We start from the raw sequence: 17,249 nt of genomic DNA, 5'->3' as shown, positions 1-17,249 counted from the left end.
ATGATTCATCACTTTCACTCTTTGATTTTACTTTGAAAATCCAAAGTGACAGTTGGTTTCATGGAGCTGTTGACTTCTTAGTGTTTCAATCATTTACACACACACACACACACACACACACACACACACACACACACACACACACACACACACACACACACACACACACACACGTTCATATGAATTCATCAATCAGTTTCCAGCATGCTTCAGTCTTCTTGTTAATCCTTGTCTCTCCCCATGTACGTGCACACATGTTCGATCTGCAGACACACACACACACACACACACTCTGCATCACTGGTTTCATCTCACCGTCGGTGTCTGTGGTTAATGAGATCACCCAGCAGAGATGTAATGTCACAGAGCGAGCTTTTGATAGTGTGTGTTCATGTGTTAGCGTGTGTGTGTGTGTGTGTGTGTGCGTGTGTGTGTGTTATTGCATGTGCATGAAGATGGGCTGTATCAGTACGGGGTCTAATTTCTCGGGGTGAGATTGATAACCTGCCAGTCTGCAGAGCGTGGAGCTTCTCATGGAGACACGCTGACGTTCTTCTGTTTGTTGTGAACGTCGGCTTTACTTTACTCTTCTCCTCTCATCACGTCACCTCTCCTGCTTCCTCTTCAACTTCCTTCCTCTCGCTCTCTTTTTCTCTTTGCTTTCCTATTACTTGTGAGTGAGAGGAGGGAGAAATGGAACTGAGGGGGAGTCGGGGGAGATTGTTTCTTACGGTTGAGTAACTTTGGCCTTATTATACAACTAGATCCTCCGGCTGCAAACTTTTCTTGAATATAGGCATCAGGAGGAGACGCAGAACGCCACGAAGGCATCTGTAACAATATCTTTGTGAGATCTCAGATCTCTTAGTTCAGTCAAAGTATTATATACGCAGTGCACAAATATTCAGTTTGGAGTAAAAGATGTGCATTATTACTCACTGAAGCACAACTTTGAGTATTTCCTTCTCATGCTCCTTTAGACCGGCTGCAGTGTGTAAAGTGTTGACATCTCACAACAATAAGTACACATGTCCCATAATATGACATATCAGTGATAATATAACACTCTTTACTTTGACACTGTGAAGTACATGCTGCAGATACTACTTGTACTTGCTGAGTTATGGGATGTGACATATTACTGCAAACATTAACGTCCCTGAAACAGATGGTACATTTGATCTATGAGTGATGTTGGATCAGCAGCATGAGGACAGTTTGCAGAGACACAGCAGGAACTTATTCTGCAGAAACAAGACAGGAAGTTGGAGGTGACCCTGTTTTAATCAGCAGCAGCAGCAGTGAAGCACAGGTGGGCTTAGAGGGCTTTGACCTTTCATTTGAAGGAGAGCTCCTCGGGATGTGATCCGCTGATTAACATGATTACACAGATCACTGCGCTCCTGATGAACAACTAATGCTGTGTTTTCTGATGAAGTGCATACCTGCAGTGCAGTTCAGCCGAATGTCTTTATGTTGCATTCGTGCAGCATTTTCTGAAACATAATAGATGCTTTAAGAATGGATTCCCTGCTGCTCCCAGGTCAGTACGGCGTGAACATGAGCCTGCAGAGACTGGGGAAGGTGTTGGAGGAAGATAATCCGTCTCAGAGCACAATATTAACAGCATATTACCACCGACTTATTGCACGCATTTAAAAACATATTTCTTGTTGCATTCAAGGACACGGCAGAGGATTCTGAGTTTATCTGCAACATGTCAACATCCTGTCAGATGCTCCGCTTTAAGCTTCTCACATGAGAGGATTTAATTAATCATTAAAGATCTTTAATGTAATAACCTTTACGTGCAGCCGTACTAACAAGTAGTGTGTGTGTGTGCCTTGGAGCTCCATGTCAAAGAGCCTCACTGGTGTAGAATTTGGTGGTCAAAGGTCAAAGGTCAAAGGTCAACAGGATAAACTGCACGTTTATTTATGTTCTGTAAATAATTCCTAAAAGCTGCCTGGAATGTAGAACATCAATAAAAACAGTACAAGGAATGTGCTTTGGTGCTTTGGTGCATAACACAAACACAGGGAGAACATTTAATTAAAATAAGTACAAAAATAAGAAACATAAATAGAGAAAAGATTAAAAATGACAATTAATATGTGAAAAAGGAATTTAATTTATACAATATATCTGAATTAAATGAAAGCTGTATAGATTAAAATGACAATAAAATCTGAACACTAACACTGTAAAAATATTTACAATAATCTGAATTAAAATAAAAACTGTATGAAAGTAAATTACAATAAAATATATTTTAAATACTATAAAAATATGAACAATGCATCTGAATTCAAATGAAAGTGCAGTCTGATAGTTTGGGGGTGTTTGTCCTGGTTTTGGTATCTGCGTGTGTGTGGAGTTGTTTGTGTTGGCGCTGGAGGAGACGATGCTCAAGCTGCCACAGTATTAGTCCCTGCGCTCATTAGGACCAGAAGTGAGAGCTGCAGCCTCACACACACTCTGACATATGGCCCGGGCGTCTGCAACACACTCACCAGACACAACAACAGTCCAGTGAATTATTCAAAGTTGTGTGTGTGGAGGAGGAGTTGGTGGGGTGGGGGGGGGGTGCCTCCCCTGATGATCTCCTGGCGCTAACCTTCCTCTGTGCGCTGTGTTGACATCAAAGGAGGACGCCTGAAGTGTGTGTGTGTGTGTGTGTGTGTGTGTGTGTGTGTGTGTGTGTGTGTGTGTGTGTGTGTGTGTGTGTGTGTGTGTGTGTGTGTACAGGATTATCCTCTCTAGGGTAGCTGCAGGATTGCACGGATGCTGCTGACACTTCTCTACAATAGAAGCAATTAACTGAAGCTTAAGTTTGTGTATGTCTGTTTTAAGCCATGGAGATGTGTGTGTGTGTGTGTGTGTGCGTGTGTGTGTGTGTGTGTGTGTGTGTGCGTGTGTGTGTGTCTGTATGTGCAGTTGAAACTAAAACCATTTCAGAGTTCTTCTGTTATCCGTCTCCAGTCCTGGGTTTTCATTTATCAGAGCCTTCGTGCTTCTGAATGTGCGAGATCTCAAATAAAAAAGCTGGATATGATTCATCTGCATCTTCCAGGTGTTGCAGTGAACGTGGAGACAATCTGTAAACTTCACCCACATATTCTGTACATGTGAAACGTTAAATCAGACTGGATCGGACGTAAAGGGGGAATATTCTAAGAACATAAAGACTTCTGAAAAGCAGCCACAGAGATGCAGCAGAGCAGATTGAAAGTGAGGAAGAGGTCTTTGTTGTCCACATGAAGGCAGTGAGTCATGTCTCCAGGAACAGCAGTTTAGTCTTTCTAGTGAAGGAACATGGTTGAAGGAGAGTGGGGGCACCTGTGATTACAGCTGTGCAGCTCTGAGCGTCTGTCGGCGGGAGTGTACGCACACATTAAAGCAGAAGAAGAAATAGATTGTGTGCATGGTTTAAAGAATAGTTCCGTTCGTCAGTTATCGTGTTACACAATAACACAAACTAACTAACCGATGGAGGCAGCGGTAGAGCAGCCGCTCTGGTGGCTTTAAAGAGAGCACAGACAGTTCACCGTCTGAAGGCTGCGTGACAGCGAGGTAAAGCTTGGAAATACTCTTAATATCGTGGACTCTTAAAGTGATATTGATTTGTTTAGGAGTCTAATATATGTTCAGCTGCCCTCGTCCACAGCAGCACATCGATTAGCTTCCTGCAGCTTCTCCAAACATCTGCTGTAGATAACACACTGACTGTGGAAGAAGAAGCTCACACTTCAAAACATCAGAACTTCCCCTCGAGTGGCCCGACAGGAGAGCGGTCTTCTGATCCTCTGCAGGAGAGAGAGTAGTATTATTCCTTCAGAGCCCGACGTGCACACACGAGGTTGATGAATGAGGCCCAGTGTTTGATATCACTAGTTCAGAGCCTCCGAGCGTCAGAGATGAGCCACAGAGGAACAAGAGCCACATGTCTTTCTTAAATTCTCTTAGAAAAAGACAAATATTTCCTTTTCAAGACAAATGTATATTTAATGGCTGCTTCCCAGCTGCACGCAGAAAAGGGAGCATTGGAAGTGTTGTTCATTCTCGCTCCGTGGAAAATGATGAATTGTGATCCGAAGAGAGATTTAATACGGTTGTCTGGGATTAGAGTGACAATTTGGATTTTCAGTCTGACTGAGTTACACACACACACACACACACACACACACACACACGCACACGCACACGCTCGCCCTGACACTTTGCCTTGTCAAACTCACTCAAAGCAGATTGGCACAATGAAGTGTGTCTGCAGCCGAAGCCTTTTAAAAGGTTAATATTTCATTTCCCATTTGCCTCAAAGCTTACGCTAAACCACGCTGTGCTCCGTCATCTATCTGCCTTTGATTCGGGAATCCCACTGAAGTAGTTCTGTTGACACATGCGACAAAGTGTGTGTGTGTGTGTGTGTGTGTGTGTGTGTGTGTGTGTGTGATAATCCACGCCGCACGACGCTCACTGATAGCTACGCCTGTCACGCTGTCGAGTCAGTGTGTTTGTCTCCACGTTCTTTAACTGGAAAAGGTCTGAGAGCCGAGCCGAGCCGAGCCGAGCCGTGTACGGAGAGGAAGGCTGTCCGTCTGCTGTGATTGGCTCCGGTCTGGCCCATGAGGTTCAACGTATCCGCTCCGCTGCCTGGCCGGTCGAGGGGGGGGTTGATTGATTGATTCGCGTCACGGGGTGCGCCGACAAAGCCCCTCTGAGCTTTTGAGAAGTGTACGGTCCAACAGTTCTGCCGCGCGGTGCCGTGTGTGGGATTCAGAGGAAGCAGACGCTCCACACTTCCTGCAGGATCATGGCTGCCAGTCACAATGCTCGTGTTATTAATCCACACGTTTCTTTCCTTCTTGTGTTTAATAGATGGTTTGACGGGTTAATTAGAGTGACGCGCTGCAGCTTGGTTCTTCTCAAGACTTCATTTCAGCTGCGGACAGAAAGGCAGAAACAGGAAGTTGAATTGACTTCCTGTTTCTTGTTTTGATTATATATGGTTATATTTTAGATTGAAAGGCAAACACTGCTCTGTCCTTTAGTTTCTGTGCAGACACTGGAATGTGTGGTGAATAACACATCAGTCATCCATCCTTCACTCAGGAACTGTTCCAGGAGCTTCTCACAGCTGGAAGTCAGAAGATTTGTGTTTTCGTTACATTTACACTTTTGATCCGGTTCGTTTTGCTTTCACGTTGCAACGATGAGCTTCGCACTAAAGCATCATCCTGTCGTCATGTCCCCCCCGATACTGGACATTGATTGGTTGGTGTCCTCCTCCCTCCACGTGCTGCGTCCGTTTACTTCCTGTCATTGGTCTGAATGTCCGAACCATCCAGAACAAAGAAACCGAAACCCGCTTCAGTTTGATCCGGACCGAGACCTCTGACATGTAAAGAAAACCAAACTATTAAACAGATTATTGGACAAATGTCATGTTTATGATGATGACGCAAGTTTATTTTGCTTTATTGTATTTACTTTAATTTTAACGTCCATACTGGCTTCATAACCATTCATCGTGTAGCGGCTTGGATCCGTTCCTCCTCCAGCTTCATCTCTTACTGATGATGGTGTGGACGAGCGGCTGCTCATCGATCGACACTCGGGTCAGCGCTGATTGATTGGATCCTTAAAGTAAAGCATATGTTTTATAACACCACACCGCCGTGTCATCCTGTAGAGAGAAGATGATGGACAGCTGGGAGAACCTTCTGCTCTGACAGCTCATGTAATATTCTATAGTGTGAACGCTTCTCAGCACAACGTCGGGACAGAAAGACGTGTGTGATTATTAATCACCGTTTGTGTTTCTTAATCTATTAGTTTCTGCCTCATGGTTCATCAGTGGATGTTGACATGTGCGTCATGGCCGCCCTCAGCTTCTAAAAGCATTCCTGCTTTCTTCTCCGACTCCTCTCCGCTCGGCTCTCGGCCTCCTTTCACTATTGATGCGGCTGCTGAGGAGACACGTCCACCTTTTCTTTTATTCATGGGTTAAAAGCATAGAGCAGCGCACACACCTGTGACGGGACACACACACACACACACACTCCACACACTCTCGGGAGACAGTGAGCTATGAGATCACTCCCCTTTTATCTTATCGGCTTTGGAAGTTAATTATTGGATTAGTGGACGTTGAAAAGTGTTGAGATTAATTGCTTTTTCTTTGCACATTTATATATTACATCATCATCAGAGTATTTTTACTGTGTGCCGCCATTTTCACAAAACTTTAGGTTATTTTAGCTCTTGCTAAATTGCTTAAGATTTGTGATTTTCCTTTACTTGCCGTTATTCTATATTTTTGTTATTGTCAACAAATCCCATGAAAACACCAACAGCATGTTAGTCCATCTCTTAATACGGTCTGACTTCCTGTCTGTGGCCCTCAGCTCCAATCCCATTGGTTCCTACTGAGGACGTAAATCTTTAAAAACACACAAACATGGTTTCATGTATAAAAAAGATTCTGGCATCAAACACACCGGAGGAAAGAGAGCATTTGTTGGGGACTATTTTCAGCGGCGGATTCTAAAATAAAAAGTGTGTTTGTTCATAGTAATAAAGGAACATGTCATGTTTAACAACAATGGAGCTGTGATACACACACAGTACACACAGTACACACACTACTATACTAGAATGACCTCCGTCCAAGCCAATGATGCTTTCAAATGCTCCTCGGATCGTTCCTCTTCCTGGTGGCAAGACGTGTGTTCATGAGCTTTAAGTCTCACATGTTTAAACAACACGTGTCCGACTTGTAGTTCCGACTTTCGGAGGCGTTCGCGTGAATTTTCCTGGATGGAAATTTTTTTTTCCGATTATTCTGACCGCCGCATGAATGCAGCACAGATGCCCAACACGCCTTGTTGTTGAAAGTAAAACATCACGTGTCCATCCTCCCGTGATCCGGATCTGCTCCAACATTTAACGGGTTCTGTTTTGGCTTCGCTACGTCCTTCCTGTATTCTAAACAATCGATCGATTAATCTGTCAACTAATCCTTCCAGCTCTAATAACTGGTGTAAACTATGGGAATAAGTTTTACTAAACTGGAATTATCCTTTAAGCCAGGGGTCTTCAACGTTTTTCGAGACAAGGACCCTCAAACCTGTGTAGTGTGGTGCAGGGACCCCCTACTGTAGTAAAAACCCCAAAAACTTTTGTATTATTATTTTTTTTATTGCTTTATCTACAAACAATTTTGCGACCCCCCTGCAGTACCTCCGTGGACCCCCTGGGGGTCGCGGACCCCCTGTTGAAGACCTATGCTTTAAGCAAATCCTGATTTGTTTCCTGCTTTATATCTGTCTGAAGTTGAGCCGACTGGAATCTGTTAAATCTCTCAGAGTCCGACTCCCCCAGCAGTCTCTGCTCGTAGCTTCACAACTGCAACCAAAGTAAAGATGGCGGCATGTTCACTGCATGGACAATTCATCAAAAGCAGATCTCTATAATTTACTGAAATTAATAAAAAACAATCGTCATAAAATAATCAGCAATGTTTTAAAAGTCCGTTCAATGTTGTCGTCGATGAGCAGAAACACTTTAGTTTTATAAAACTCAAAGTGTTGCTGTGGTTGTTGTGGAAGTGAGAGATAGAGGCCCCCCCCCCCCCCCCCCCCCCCCCAACTGGAGGCAGGCAGGAGTGTGAGGAGAGTTTCAATGACTTGCACTCACACGATGTTTCTGCAGCAACACACACACACACACACACACACACACACACACACACACACACACACACACACACACACACACACACACACACACACACTTGTATCACTGCTGCATACTCGTCAGAAACTGTATTCACTCCCTGACCGTTTATTTCTAATCCTAACCTTTACCACCACTAACTGACATTTTCTACTTAATCCCGTTTTAATCTTCGCCTGAAACACACTTCTGACTCTGACGCAGCGCTGAGAGGAAGTTAAGAATGTTCCGACTCGGGAATAGTTCCCTCTTCCTTCCTTCCCTCTTTTTTAAGGACATTTCATCCTCATGAGGATTAAATGTTTCCACATAAGAAGACACGCTGAGTCCCAAAGCTATGGCTGCAAAAAACACACTACTTAAAAATAAATTCTCCTTTTGTGTGTGCAGTCTTCCTCCTGCAGCCACAACGTCTTCATCCTTCACACGCTGCGACACAGGAGACGCTCCTACTCCTGCTAACATCAGATAGTTGTTATGACGAACATATTTCTAAAACGCAATCCCGGATGAAATGCGAAAGTTCAGTCGGCGCAGAAGGTGTTGATATTCATCTCTCTGTCACTGACGTCCATCTGGGAGCTTTGGCAGCAGACATGTGACCCGGCGTCGTCTGCAAACATGGTTAAAAAGTGCAACAACGATATCCATAAACTGAGGTTGACATCACGTTTTATTTATGTCAATGTAAACGTCTGCCAGTGATCTCCGGCCCACATTAAACGTGTCAGCGTGTTGCGATCCTGCACGACACGTGTCAGGAGTGGACGCAGCGTTTTAAAGACTCGCAAATTGCAATTAACTTTAATGAAGTGAAAACACTTCAACATCAATGCATCAGTAATTATAATCCATATCAGATTATTCTGCATAACGAGTACTTTCACTTTTAGATGCGGATATTTTTGTACTGTTATGTAACATTATGAATATAGGGCTTTTACTTGAAACAGGATTACTGCACTGTTTTTACTGAAGTAGAAGATGCAGTACTTCTTCCACAGCTGATTATATGTGGGAGTTTGTGCTTTTAAATGCTTGATGCGACCATAAAACGAGCGTTTCTCGCTGTATTCCTCTCCTGGAACAATAAAGCTTGCTGTGCTACAATCCACTTGGGAACGGTTGAGCAAAAGGATTTATTGCTCATTAATCATACGTGTTGCCCGAGGGAGAAACACAGAAGCGGTTACATGCCATGTCTTCACAGAGAAGAGAAAAGAAAAGGCATGTGGAAATATGGACGGAGGATAAAAGTAAAGCTGACACAGAAGCGAAAGGGAGGCGGCGACGGAGCACAGCTGCACCAACAGGCTGCTCACGATGGAGGAGGGAGACGATGGTGTGAAGGAAAAAGAGCCCACAGATGATGCCATCTGCTCAGCTGAGCTGGTCATGCCTGGCTGCAGCGGCACCTGCCTCACACATGCACGCACACACGCACACACACACACCAGCTGATGCTTGTAGTTGGAGACCATGATGTCAGAGAGCATCAAGTTTTGAGTCTTAAACAAAAAGCAGTGTCGATTTTTCACAAGTGTTTTTTTAACGGCCTCTCTCTCAGAAAGTTCAGTAAGATGAGATAAAACTTTATTGATCCACAAGGTTCACAGACACTGCGTTTCACGTAATCAGACGTCGTCCTCACACGAAATGTAGCTACTGAATACATTTACCTGAAGACATTTCCTCTATTTTCATTTCAAATAGTTAAACAGGAGTTAATACGGGCAGAGATACAACCCGACGGGTCTTCCTTTAGAATTTGGTATATTTGGTGTATTTCTGTAGGACGTCCCTGTAATCCTGGGATTGTGCTTCTCCGCAGGCTCAGCTCAGCTCAGGAGTATTTGCATTTCAGCATCGTGCCAACACAAGAGATTTATTTCTGTCTAATTGCAATTATAGTGGCAAAGTATAAATGTTGCCTTTGCACCAAGAACACAGGAGCTTCGGTTAGCACCAACCCTCTGAAGACGCTAATAACTTCACTGTAAAAGCGTTTGGCTGTTACTGCTGATCTTTGTGAATCGCACTTCATTTGTAATGAGGCTCATTTGCATAGAAAGGAGACGATTTGGTGTCAAATGTCTGCACATTACCTCATTTAAATATGTGCAAAAATCACTTGGCAGTGCAGTTAGAGGTGCATTTCACCTTTTGCGGGTGCTTTGAGAATTAAAGTGCTTTGAGAATATAAGTTATTTTTGTTTTATTTGTGCAGGTTTAGCGGCTGCAAAAGCTGCACAATCCTTTTGTGGATTTACCCAACATTTAATATCGTCTTCTGTTTTGTCCTTGTTCAGTTTATTAGCAATGACAAAGTGAACGTTTCCTGATTTCTTCTACGTTTTCTTTGCATTGTGAGCTAAACGTGACGCGGCCTCCCAGTGGACACCTGCTGTATGTTTCCCTCTCAAACCTGCATATAAGTATAAAAGAAACGCATGAAACATAGTTGCTATGGGAAGTGAAAGAATCAACTCAATCTCTAAGTGTAGCACTTTAAGTAGCTCAGCATATTTGATTTAGTTGCATGATTCCTGCACTTCAGGGTTTAGTTGTCCCCACATACTCTCGGATATAAGCGTCAGATAAATAAATGCAAATGTAAAACGTAGTTCGAGGTGCCACAGGAATATTTTATGACACATCTGCGTGTTTTGCAGACTGCTGAAGGTTTCAGGCGGTGTTTTATTTCTGTCCGTGTGCGATGCTGTGGACGGCTTGAAGCAGCTTTTTGATTGAGTTTTGTCTTTTTCCTCCTAATTTAATGCAAGTTGTCCGTCAGATCTGTGGTTGTGTATTAAACGGAGTCACCGACTCTTGTATCAGTTTTTCGGGACGTATCGGTTCATCTGTCGGACCGAAGATACTTTAAATGGCTGTTAAAGTTTAATCATTCTATTTCCTTTTCACTGCTTTTCCAATCATCCAGGTTTAATTAATTAACTTTAATTAACTCTCCCTGAGAATGCTGCCTCCACTCTTTTGCATCAGTAGCAGGATGTTGTCATTTAATCCTTAAACTCAGTGAGAATTAGCCCTTATTAATCAAGACGTTAACTTGATAAACATTAGGAATCATTATTTCTGCTCGCTTGATGGAGCAAATCTGAAAACTCGTTCATCAAAACTTGATAAGAGAGTCCGTTTTAATGAGGCTGAGTGCTAATGAGAGTGTACGTTTAAAGTGTAAATGATATGGATGCTAACAAGCTTGTTTACATAATATGTGTGTCTGTGTGTGTGTGTGTGTGTGTGTGTGTGTGTGTGTATGAGCAGAGAGGAGATCGCCCGTCTACATCTGCACAGAGGTCATACTTGATTGGTCGGTTCGATATCAGCTCTGCTTTCAGTTTCAGGTCATTCCACTCGCTGACCCCGAGTGCAGTTCAAGCGTTAATTCCTAGATAACATCGATCTGCGCGCTCGTGTGTGTGTGTTTGTGTGTGTGTGTGTGTGTGTGTGTGTGTGTGTGTGTGTGTGTGTGTGTTAGTGTTATGCTCATCATTTCTCACACAGGAAATCTTTAAATCAGCGCCGTGTGCTGAGTCTGAGCACTAATAATGAGCGCTGATGGTCAACTTGTCCTGTGTGCAAAGGAAGTGGCTCGTAAAGGATTTTAATTTTGTAGTTCTGGCCATTATTCATGTTGACAATAATAACGCTGTACAAGTTAATTGCTAAGATGCTTTTACTGACACCTTCATCCATCCATCATCATCCAGCAGCTCCAGTAAGGAACCCCAATCTTCCCTTCTCCGGGCCACATCCTCCAGCTCTGACTGGGGGATCCTGAGGTGTTCCCAGGCCAGTAAGGAGATATAATCTCTCCACCAAGTCCTGGGTCTTCCCCGGGGTCTCCTCCTAGCTGGATGTGCCTGGAACACCTCCCTAGTGAGGCGCCCAGGTGGCTCCTTACTAGATGCCCGAACCACCTCAAACTGGCTCCTTTCAACGTAAAGGAGCAGCGGCTCTACTCCGAGTCTCTCACGGATGGCTGAGCTTCCACCCGTCTGAGAAAACCCATTTCGACCGGTATATTGAGAGCTTTGCCTTCTGGCTCAGCTCTCTTTTCGTCACAACGGTGCGGTAAAGTGACTGTAATACCGCCCCCGCTGCTCCGATTCTCCGGCCAATCTCTCGCTCCATCGTCCCCTCACTCGCGAACAAGACCCCGAGGTACTTGAACTCCTTCACTTGGGGTAATGGCTCATTCCCTACCCGGAGTAGGCAATCCACCGGTTTCCTGCTGAGAGCCATGGCCTCATATTTTGAGGTGCTGATCCTCATCCCAACCGCTTCACACTCGGCTGCGAACCGATCCAGTGACTGTTGAAGGTCACAGACCGATGATGCCATAAGGACCACATCATCTGCAAAGAGCAGCGATGAGATCCTCAGGTCACCGAACTGCAACCCCTCTCCTCCCCGACTACGCCTCGATATCCTATCCATGAAAATCACTGAACAGGATTGGTGATAAAGCGCAGCCCTGGCGGAGGCCAACATTCACTGGGAACGAGTCCGACTTACTGCCGAGTATCCGGACACAACTCTCGCTTTGGGCGTACAGGGATTGGATGGCCCTCAGAAGTGACCCCCTCACCCCATACTCCCGCAGCACCTCCCACAGTATCACCCGGGGGACCCGGTCATACGTCTTCTCCAGATCCACAAAACACATGTGGACCGGATGGACGTACTCCCAGGCCCCCTCCAGGATCCTTGCGTGAGTGAAGAGTTGGTCTGTTGTTCCACGACCAGGACGGAATCTGCATTGTTCCTCTTCAATCAGAGGTTCGACTACCGGCCGAACCCTCCTTTCCAGTACCTTGGAGTAGACTTTACCAGGGAGGCTGAGAAGTGTGATGTAGTTGGCACACACTCTCTGGTCCCCTTGACATCTTAAAATCCTTCTCAGGTGATGTGCGGTTTGTTTGTTTGTTTGTTGTTGTTACAGAGAAAATGTACCAGAGCTTTGTCCTTACTGCAGTGGTGAGGGTTTAAATCCAACCAGCGCGTCGTCTGCTCTCTTCTCCGCATAAAGGCCAACAAAAGCCATAAAAAAACTTTTTAAAACTAAATTATGGTTAAACTTCTCGCCAGATGTTCATGAAACTTGATAAAAGGTTGTAACATGTGCCAATGAAGAACCTATTAACGTAAATCCTTTCTCAGTTAAAGAAATGGCCTTAGCAGAGGTCTGCGCTCTGCGAGTTCCCCTCTAGTTGTGACATATTTTTGTTTTTGCTAGACTAAATAATTCAGTTTTATGAGGACATATCACTTACACATCACGCATCTTGTTAAAACAATCTTTTCTCATTATAACATATTAGGTTGGTTTGTTGTTATGACAATAATAAGATCCATTGTTGCCTTAAGAGACACTGGACCCTCGCTCATGGTCCCCATATGGTAGATAAAACAGGAAGAAGTGTCCTCTAGGGTGCCTTTGAAATTGAGAGGACGCGATGCTAGAAAATGACAGCCTGAGACCGCCCCTGACCCAAAGATGCAACCAATTGGATTTACATTTAATGTAATTAGATTTATTTATCTGGCATTGTGCTCACCAGACAGGATATGCTCAGAGCAGAACGTGTTATTACTGAACTTGAAAGGATAACCTGCCGTGTTTTTGACGTGCATTCTTGTTATTGCTGCCAAAAACTGTCTGTGAGAGGCTGTGCAGCATTCAGAAAGCTGAGTCGTGCTGTGTGTGTGTGTGTGTGTGTGTGTGTGTGTGTGTGTGAGTGTGAGTGTGTGTGTGTGTGTGTGTGTGTGTGTGTGTGTGTGTGTGTGTGTGTGTGTGTGTGAGTTTGTGTGTGTGTGTGTGTGGTTATCACAGTGAGTCTCCATGGGGAACGGACATGGCAGACAGGGAATGTATTCCAGATACAGTTGCTGCCGGTCTGATAAAGCACCTTAAACAGCCACCATCTCGTAGAATACAAATTAAACCGAGTAACAAAGACAACAAAAAGATGAGCTTTCTCTCTGTATTTCCGCGCAGTGGTTAAGCTTAGAAAAACACACAAATATACTCACACAAACCCCAAAGGAGCCAACCTTCATTGTTGTCAGGTTCCCCCTTTCAGAGCCGATGAAACCTGTTTTTTTTATATTGCTTTACAACCTCACACTTGATTGTGTTGGAGTGGCAATGAAAGTCTGCAGTCACCGAGGACTATTGAATTCTGCCTCCATTCCACTCTCTTTCTCCTCTCACAACACTGGAGCACGACCGGATAAACAGACACACAGTCAGGGTTGTTTTCCTCCTGCAGTAACCAGTTAATTTGTGAGAAGCACGAAGCATACACACACACACACACACGCACACACCAGACAGTAAACATTGCTAATAGGTTGATGTGGTGCTTCGGCAACGTGTGGTCTTTAAGGTTGCCTGGACTCGTGTTTGTGTCTGCGTATACTAACGGAGAATGAGAACCAGCATTGCACCATTTATACAAATGAAGACGAGGCAACAGCAAAACGGAACGACAGACTTTAATGAAATCCCTGACATGTAATATTCAAGGCTTCAATCATCTGTCTGATAACAAGCTACCATGAGCAATGAGGAAACCTTCACTTCTGTTCATTTCCTGTATAGTCAGGGAGTTCAAACCAGCAAACGTACTGGTACCAAAGGTCCCTGACGGGCACTTGGTACCACGAGTGGACGTGTTTGTGGATGTCAGGGACACTTAAGTCCACACAAAGCTGGGCAGATGCTGAATGAAGCAATATTGATTTTTAACTCCAAATGTGGTGCCCCAACTCATTTTAGAATCCGACAAATTTCTTCCAGATCTTTGTTTTTTAATATTTTGAAGAGGAAGTTAAAACACCCGATTAATTGTCTGAAGGACCAGTGATCTGGGTTGGTTGTGTGGCAGTTCTGCAATCACATTTTCCTTCAAATTATCCGTTATTAACTGTAGTGCGCTTGTTTTAATATTACTGCAGTAGTATATATATGTTGTGTCTTTTCCCCATTTCATTTCAAAGCAGCATTGCAGAATGTAACTGAGGATACAACCATCTTGTTGGAATAACACGTCTTGATGACTTTGGTAAACTTCCCCAAATCCAACAAAGAGCCGGTCAGAGCCGCTAGCGTCACTTCCTGTTGGTGGAGTTTGTTTTCAATGCAGGATGCAAAGAATAAACACAATAATAATCTGAAGAGGTCACATTTCCGGTACATTACCTTCTTCAGGATAAAACTAATAATGCACCAAAACATTGATCTCTAGAACTTGAAATAAAAACAGTTCATTAACTCTGCACAGAGCCGAACATCCTCAGTGATGCCAGTGAGACCACAGAATCTATAAACCCTTTACTGATGTCCTGAAATAGCTCTGGTTATTGTGAGCTACAGCACATACTCCCATTTTATACAAAACCCTTGTCATGGACCAGCAAGTGGTGCCTTTCATCCCTGCTTCGTGATCGAGAGGTCACGCAGGTATGGTTGCACCGCGGGGAGTCGCTGCACAACTTATTCCACAGGCCTTTGAAAAGCCGACATCAATGCTTCTGCAAACAGAGTACTGTGACCTTTCACGTCTGCAGCTGCACAGACCTTTACGCCTGATGTACTAACAGCTATTCCCGTTAAAAAGTGTCATCAAGTTCACCAAGTCGCAACGTCCTTGATGAGCAGGAAGACAAAGTAGATTTATACAGATAGTATTTATTTATTATCTAATGTCCTCCATGACACCTTCCAGTATGTACGGTCACATTTTAAAGCACAGGAGCTTAAAGCTTAAGTCTGTTATTCTACATTGGTCAACAAAACAATACCAACACCAGTGTCCATCCATCCATCGTCTACCGCTTACCCGGGGTCGGGTCGCGGGGGCAGCAGCTCCAGTAAGGAACCCCAATCTTCCCTTCCCCTGGGTCTCCTCCCAGCTGGACGTGCCTGGAACACCTCCCTAGGGAGGTGCCCAAGTGGCTCCTTACTAGATGAACCACCTCAACTGGCTCCTTTCAACGTAAAGGAGCAGCGGCTCTACTCCAAGTCTCTCACGGATGGCTGAGCTTCTCACCCTCTCTCTAAGGGAGACACCACCCGTCTGAGAAAACACATCTCGGCCGCTTGTACCCGTGATCTCGTTCTTTGGGTCATGACCCTTCATGACCATAGGTGAGGGTAGGAACGAAGATCAACCGGTAGATCGAGAGCTTTGCCTTCCGGCTCAGCTCTCTTTTTTCAACACCAGTGTTGGACATTTAAACCATCAATCTGACGAGCGCGACCACGTTTTACTCAGTGATTACCATCAAGCTGTCGGGGGGGAGAGAGTTCTGTGCACATGCACTCACCTGCAAAGATTTACCATCAATACATTTCAATTCAGTGAAGTTTTAGTACAACAAAGAAACAGCATTTTGTTTATTAGATGCAAATTGTTTGGGAATCGTTATGTGTGAAAAACACACAAACAAATAAACATTTATACTTTGTGTGATTGGCTGTCTGGAAGTTCTCCCTTCACGAAGGTGGAGACGGTATTGAACAATATAAAATATACATTTGACCTTTTGGTTTCTGATTATTTTACAAAGGATACTCCTTGAGTTACAGATATGTGAGCGTAGAAACAGATGTCATCACACAAACAGCTTTCAGCGGGGAAGTTTGAGGACTCTGCAGAATTCAATGACTTGGCATGTTTAGATAAGCGTCCGTCTGCACGGCGCTCACAGAGTCTCTCTCGGTTGTTATCTTTGACCACACAGGCAGCGAGTTTATGTTTCTGCCGGTACTTTTGGACCTTTGTCCTTCCAGCCGTAGTAGCGTCGAGCCCACCTCATTAGCTTTAAAGTGTTTAATCTGCTCAGCCTTCAGACCGGCGGTGAAGCATCCTTCCTCGTTACTCCTCGTGTTTCTCTGCCTGCTGTTTTACTGCGGCAGTCCCAGCACTTCGGTGTGTTTGGAAAACAAGCGGTGGATAATTTCACTGATTGAAGGTGCTGATCACTGAAATCAGCTGGTCCACTTTGTGGGAGTGGAATAAAAATCTGCAAACTCACGGCTCCTGGTTACCAATTTAAATGAAATGCAAAGGTTTGAAGTGAGACTTCATATCTCAAAGTGCACAGACTGTGATGTTGTGTAAGATGCACTGCAGCCCACTGCTCTGGATGCTGCAATGGTCCTCTTTACAAACACATGTTGGTTTGTTTGGTTGCATTCGTCTCCAAACCGTTCCACGGCAGCACCACTCAGTTTTAAGATTGTTTGTTTCCTTGTATTTTTATTAAATCATTCAGTCTTCTGCGTGATGAGCTTCTTGTCTGACAATCTTGTAAGAAAGCTGAACGTCAAACTCCAGCCGTCACAGCAGCGAATGTCACAGCAAGTTTCCATCAAACAAACCTAAAAAATGCCACAAGTCTGTCAGCCCCCGTCAGCCCCCGTCAGCCCCCGTCAGCGTGTGTGTTGTCCTCTCCCCACAAACTGAACGGAGCACATT

General features: G+C 44.4%; 1 protein-coding gene across 1 annotated transcript in view; it reads left to right on the top strand.

Moving 5' to 3' along the window:
- The window catches only part of xrcc4 (X-ray repair complementing defective repair in Chinese hamster cells 4), a 32,897-nt gene extending 24,698 nt beyond the window's left edge, over positions 1–8,199 (top strand). Inside the window, exon 8 of the mRNA XM_029445220.1 lies at positions 8,142–8,199. Within this exon, the coding sequence (XP_029301080.1) occupies positions 8,142–8,199 (58 nt within the window). The remainder of the gene's footprint in view (positions 1–8,141) is intronic.
- Positions 8,200–17,249: the final 9,050 nt, after the last annotated feature.

Source organism: Cottoperca gobio, chromosome 12 (genome assembly GCF_900634415.1).
Source record: "Cottoperca gobio chromosome 12, fCotGob3.1, whole genome shotgun sequence".
Classification (NCBI taxonomy): domain Eukaryota; kingdom Metazoa; phylum Chordata; class Actinopteri; order Perciformes; family Bovichtidae; genus Cottoperca; species Cottoperca gobio.
The sequence above is the reverse complement of the archived record's forward strand: the minus strand, read 5'-3'. Positions and strand labels throughout refer to the sequence as shown.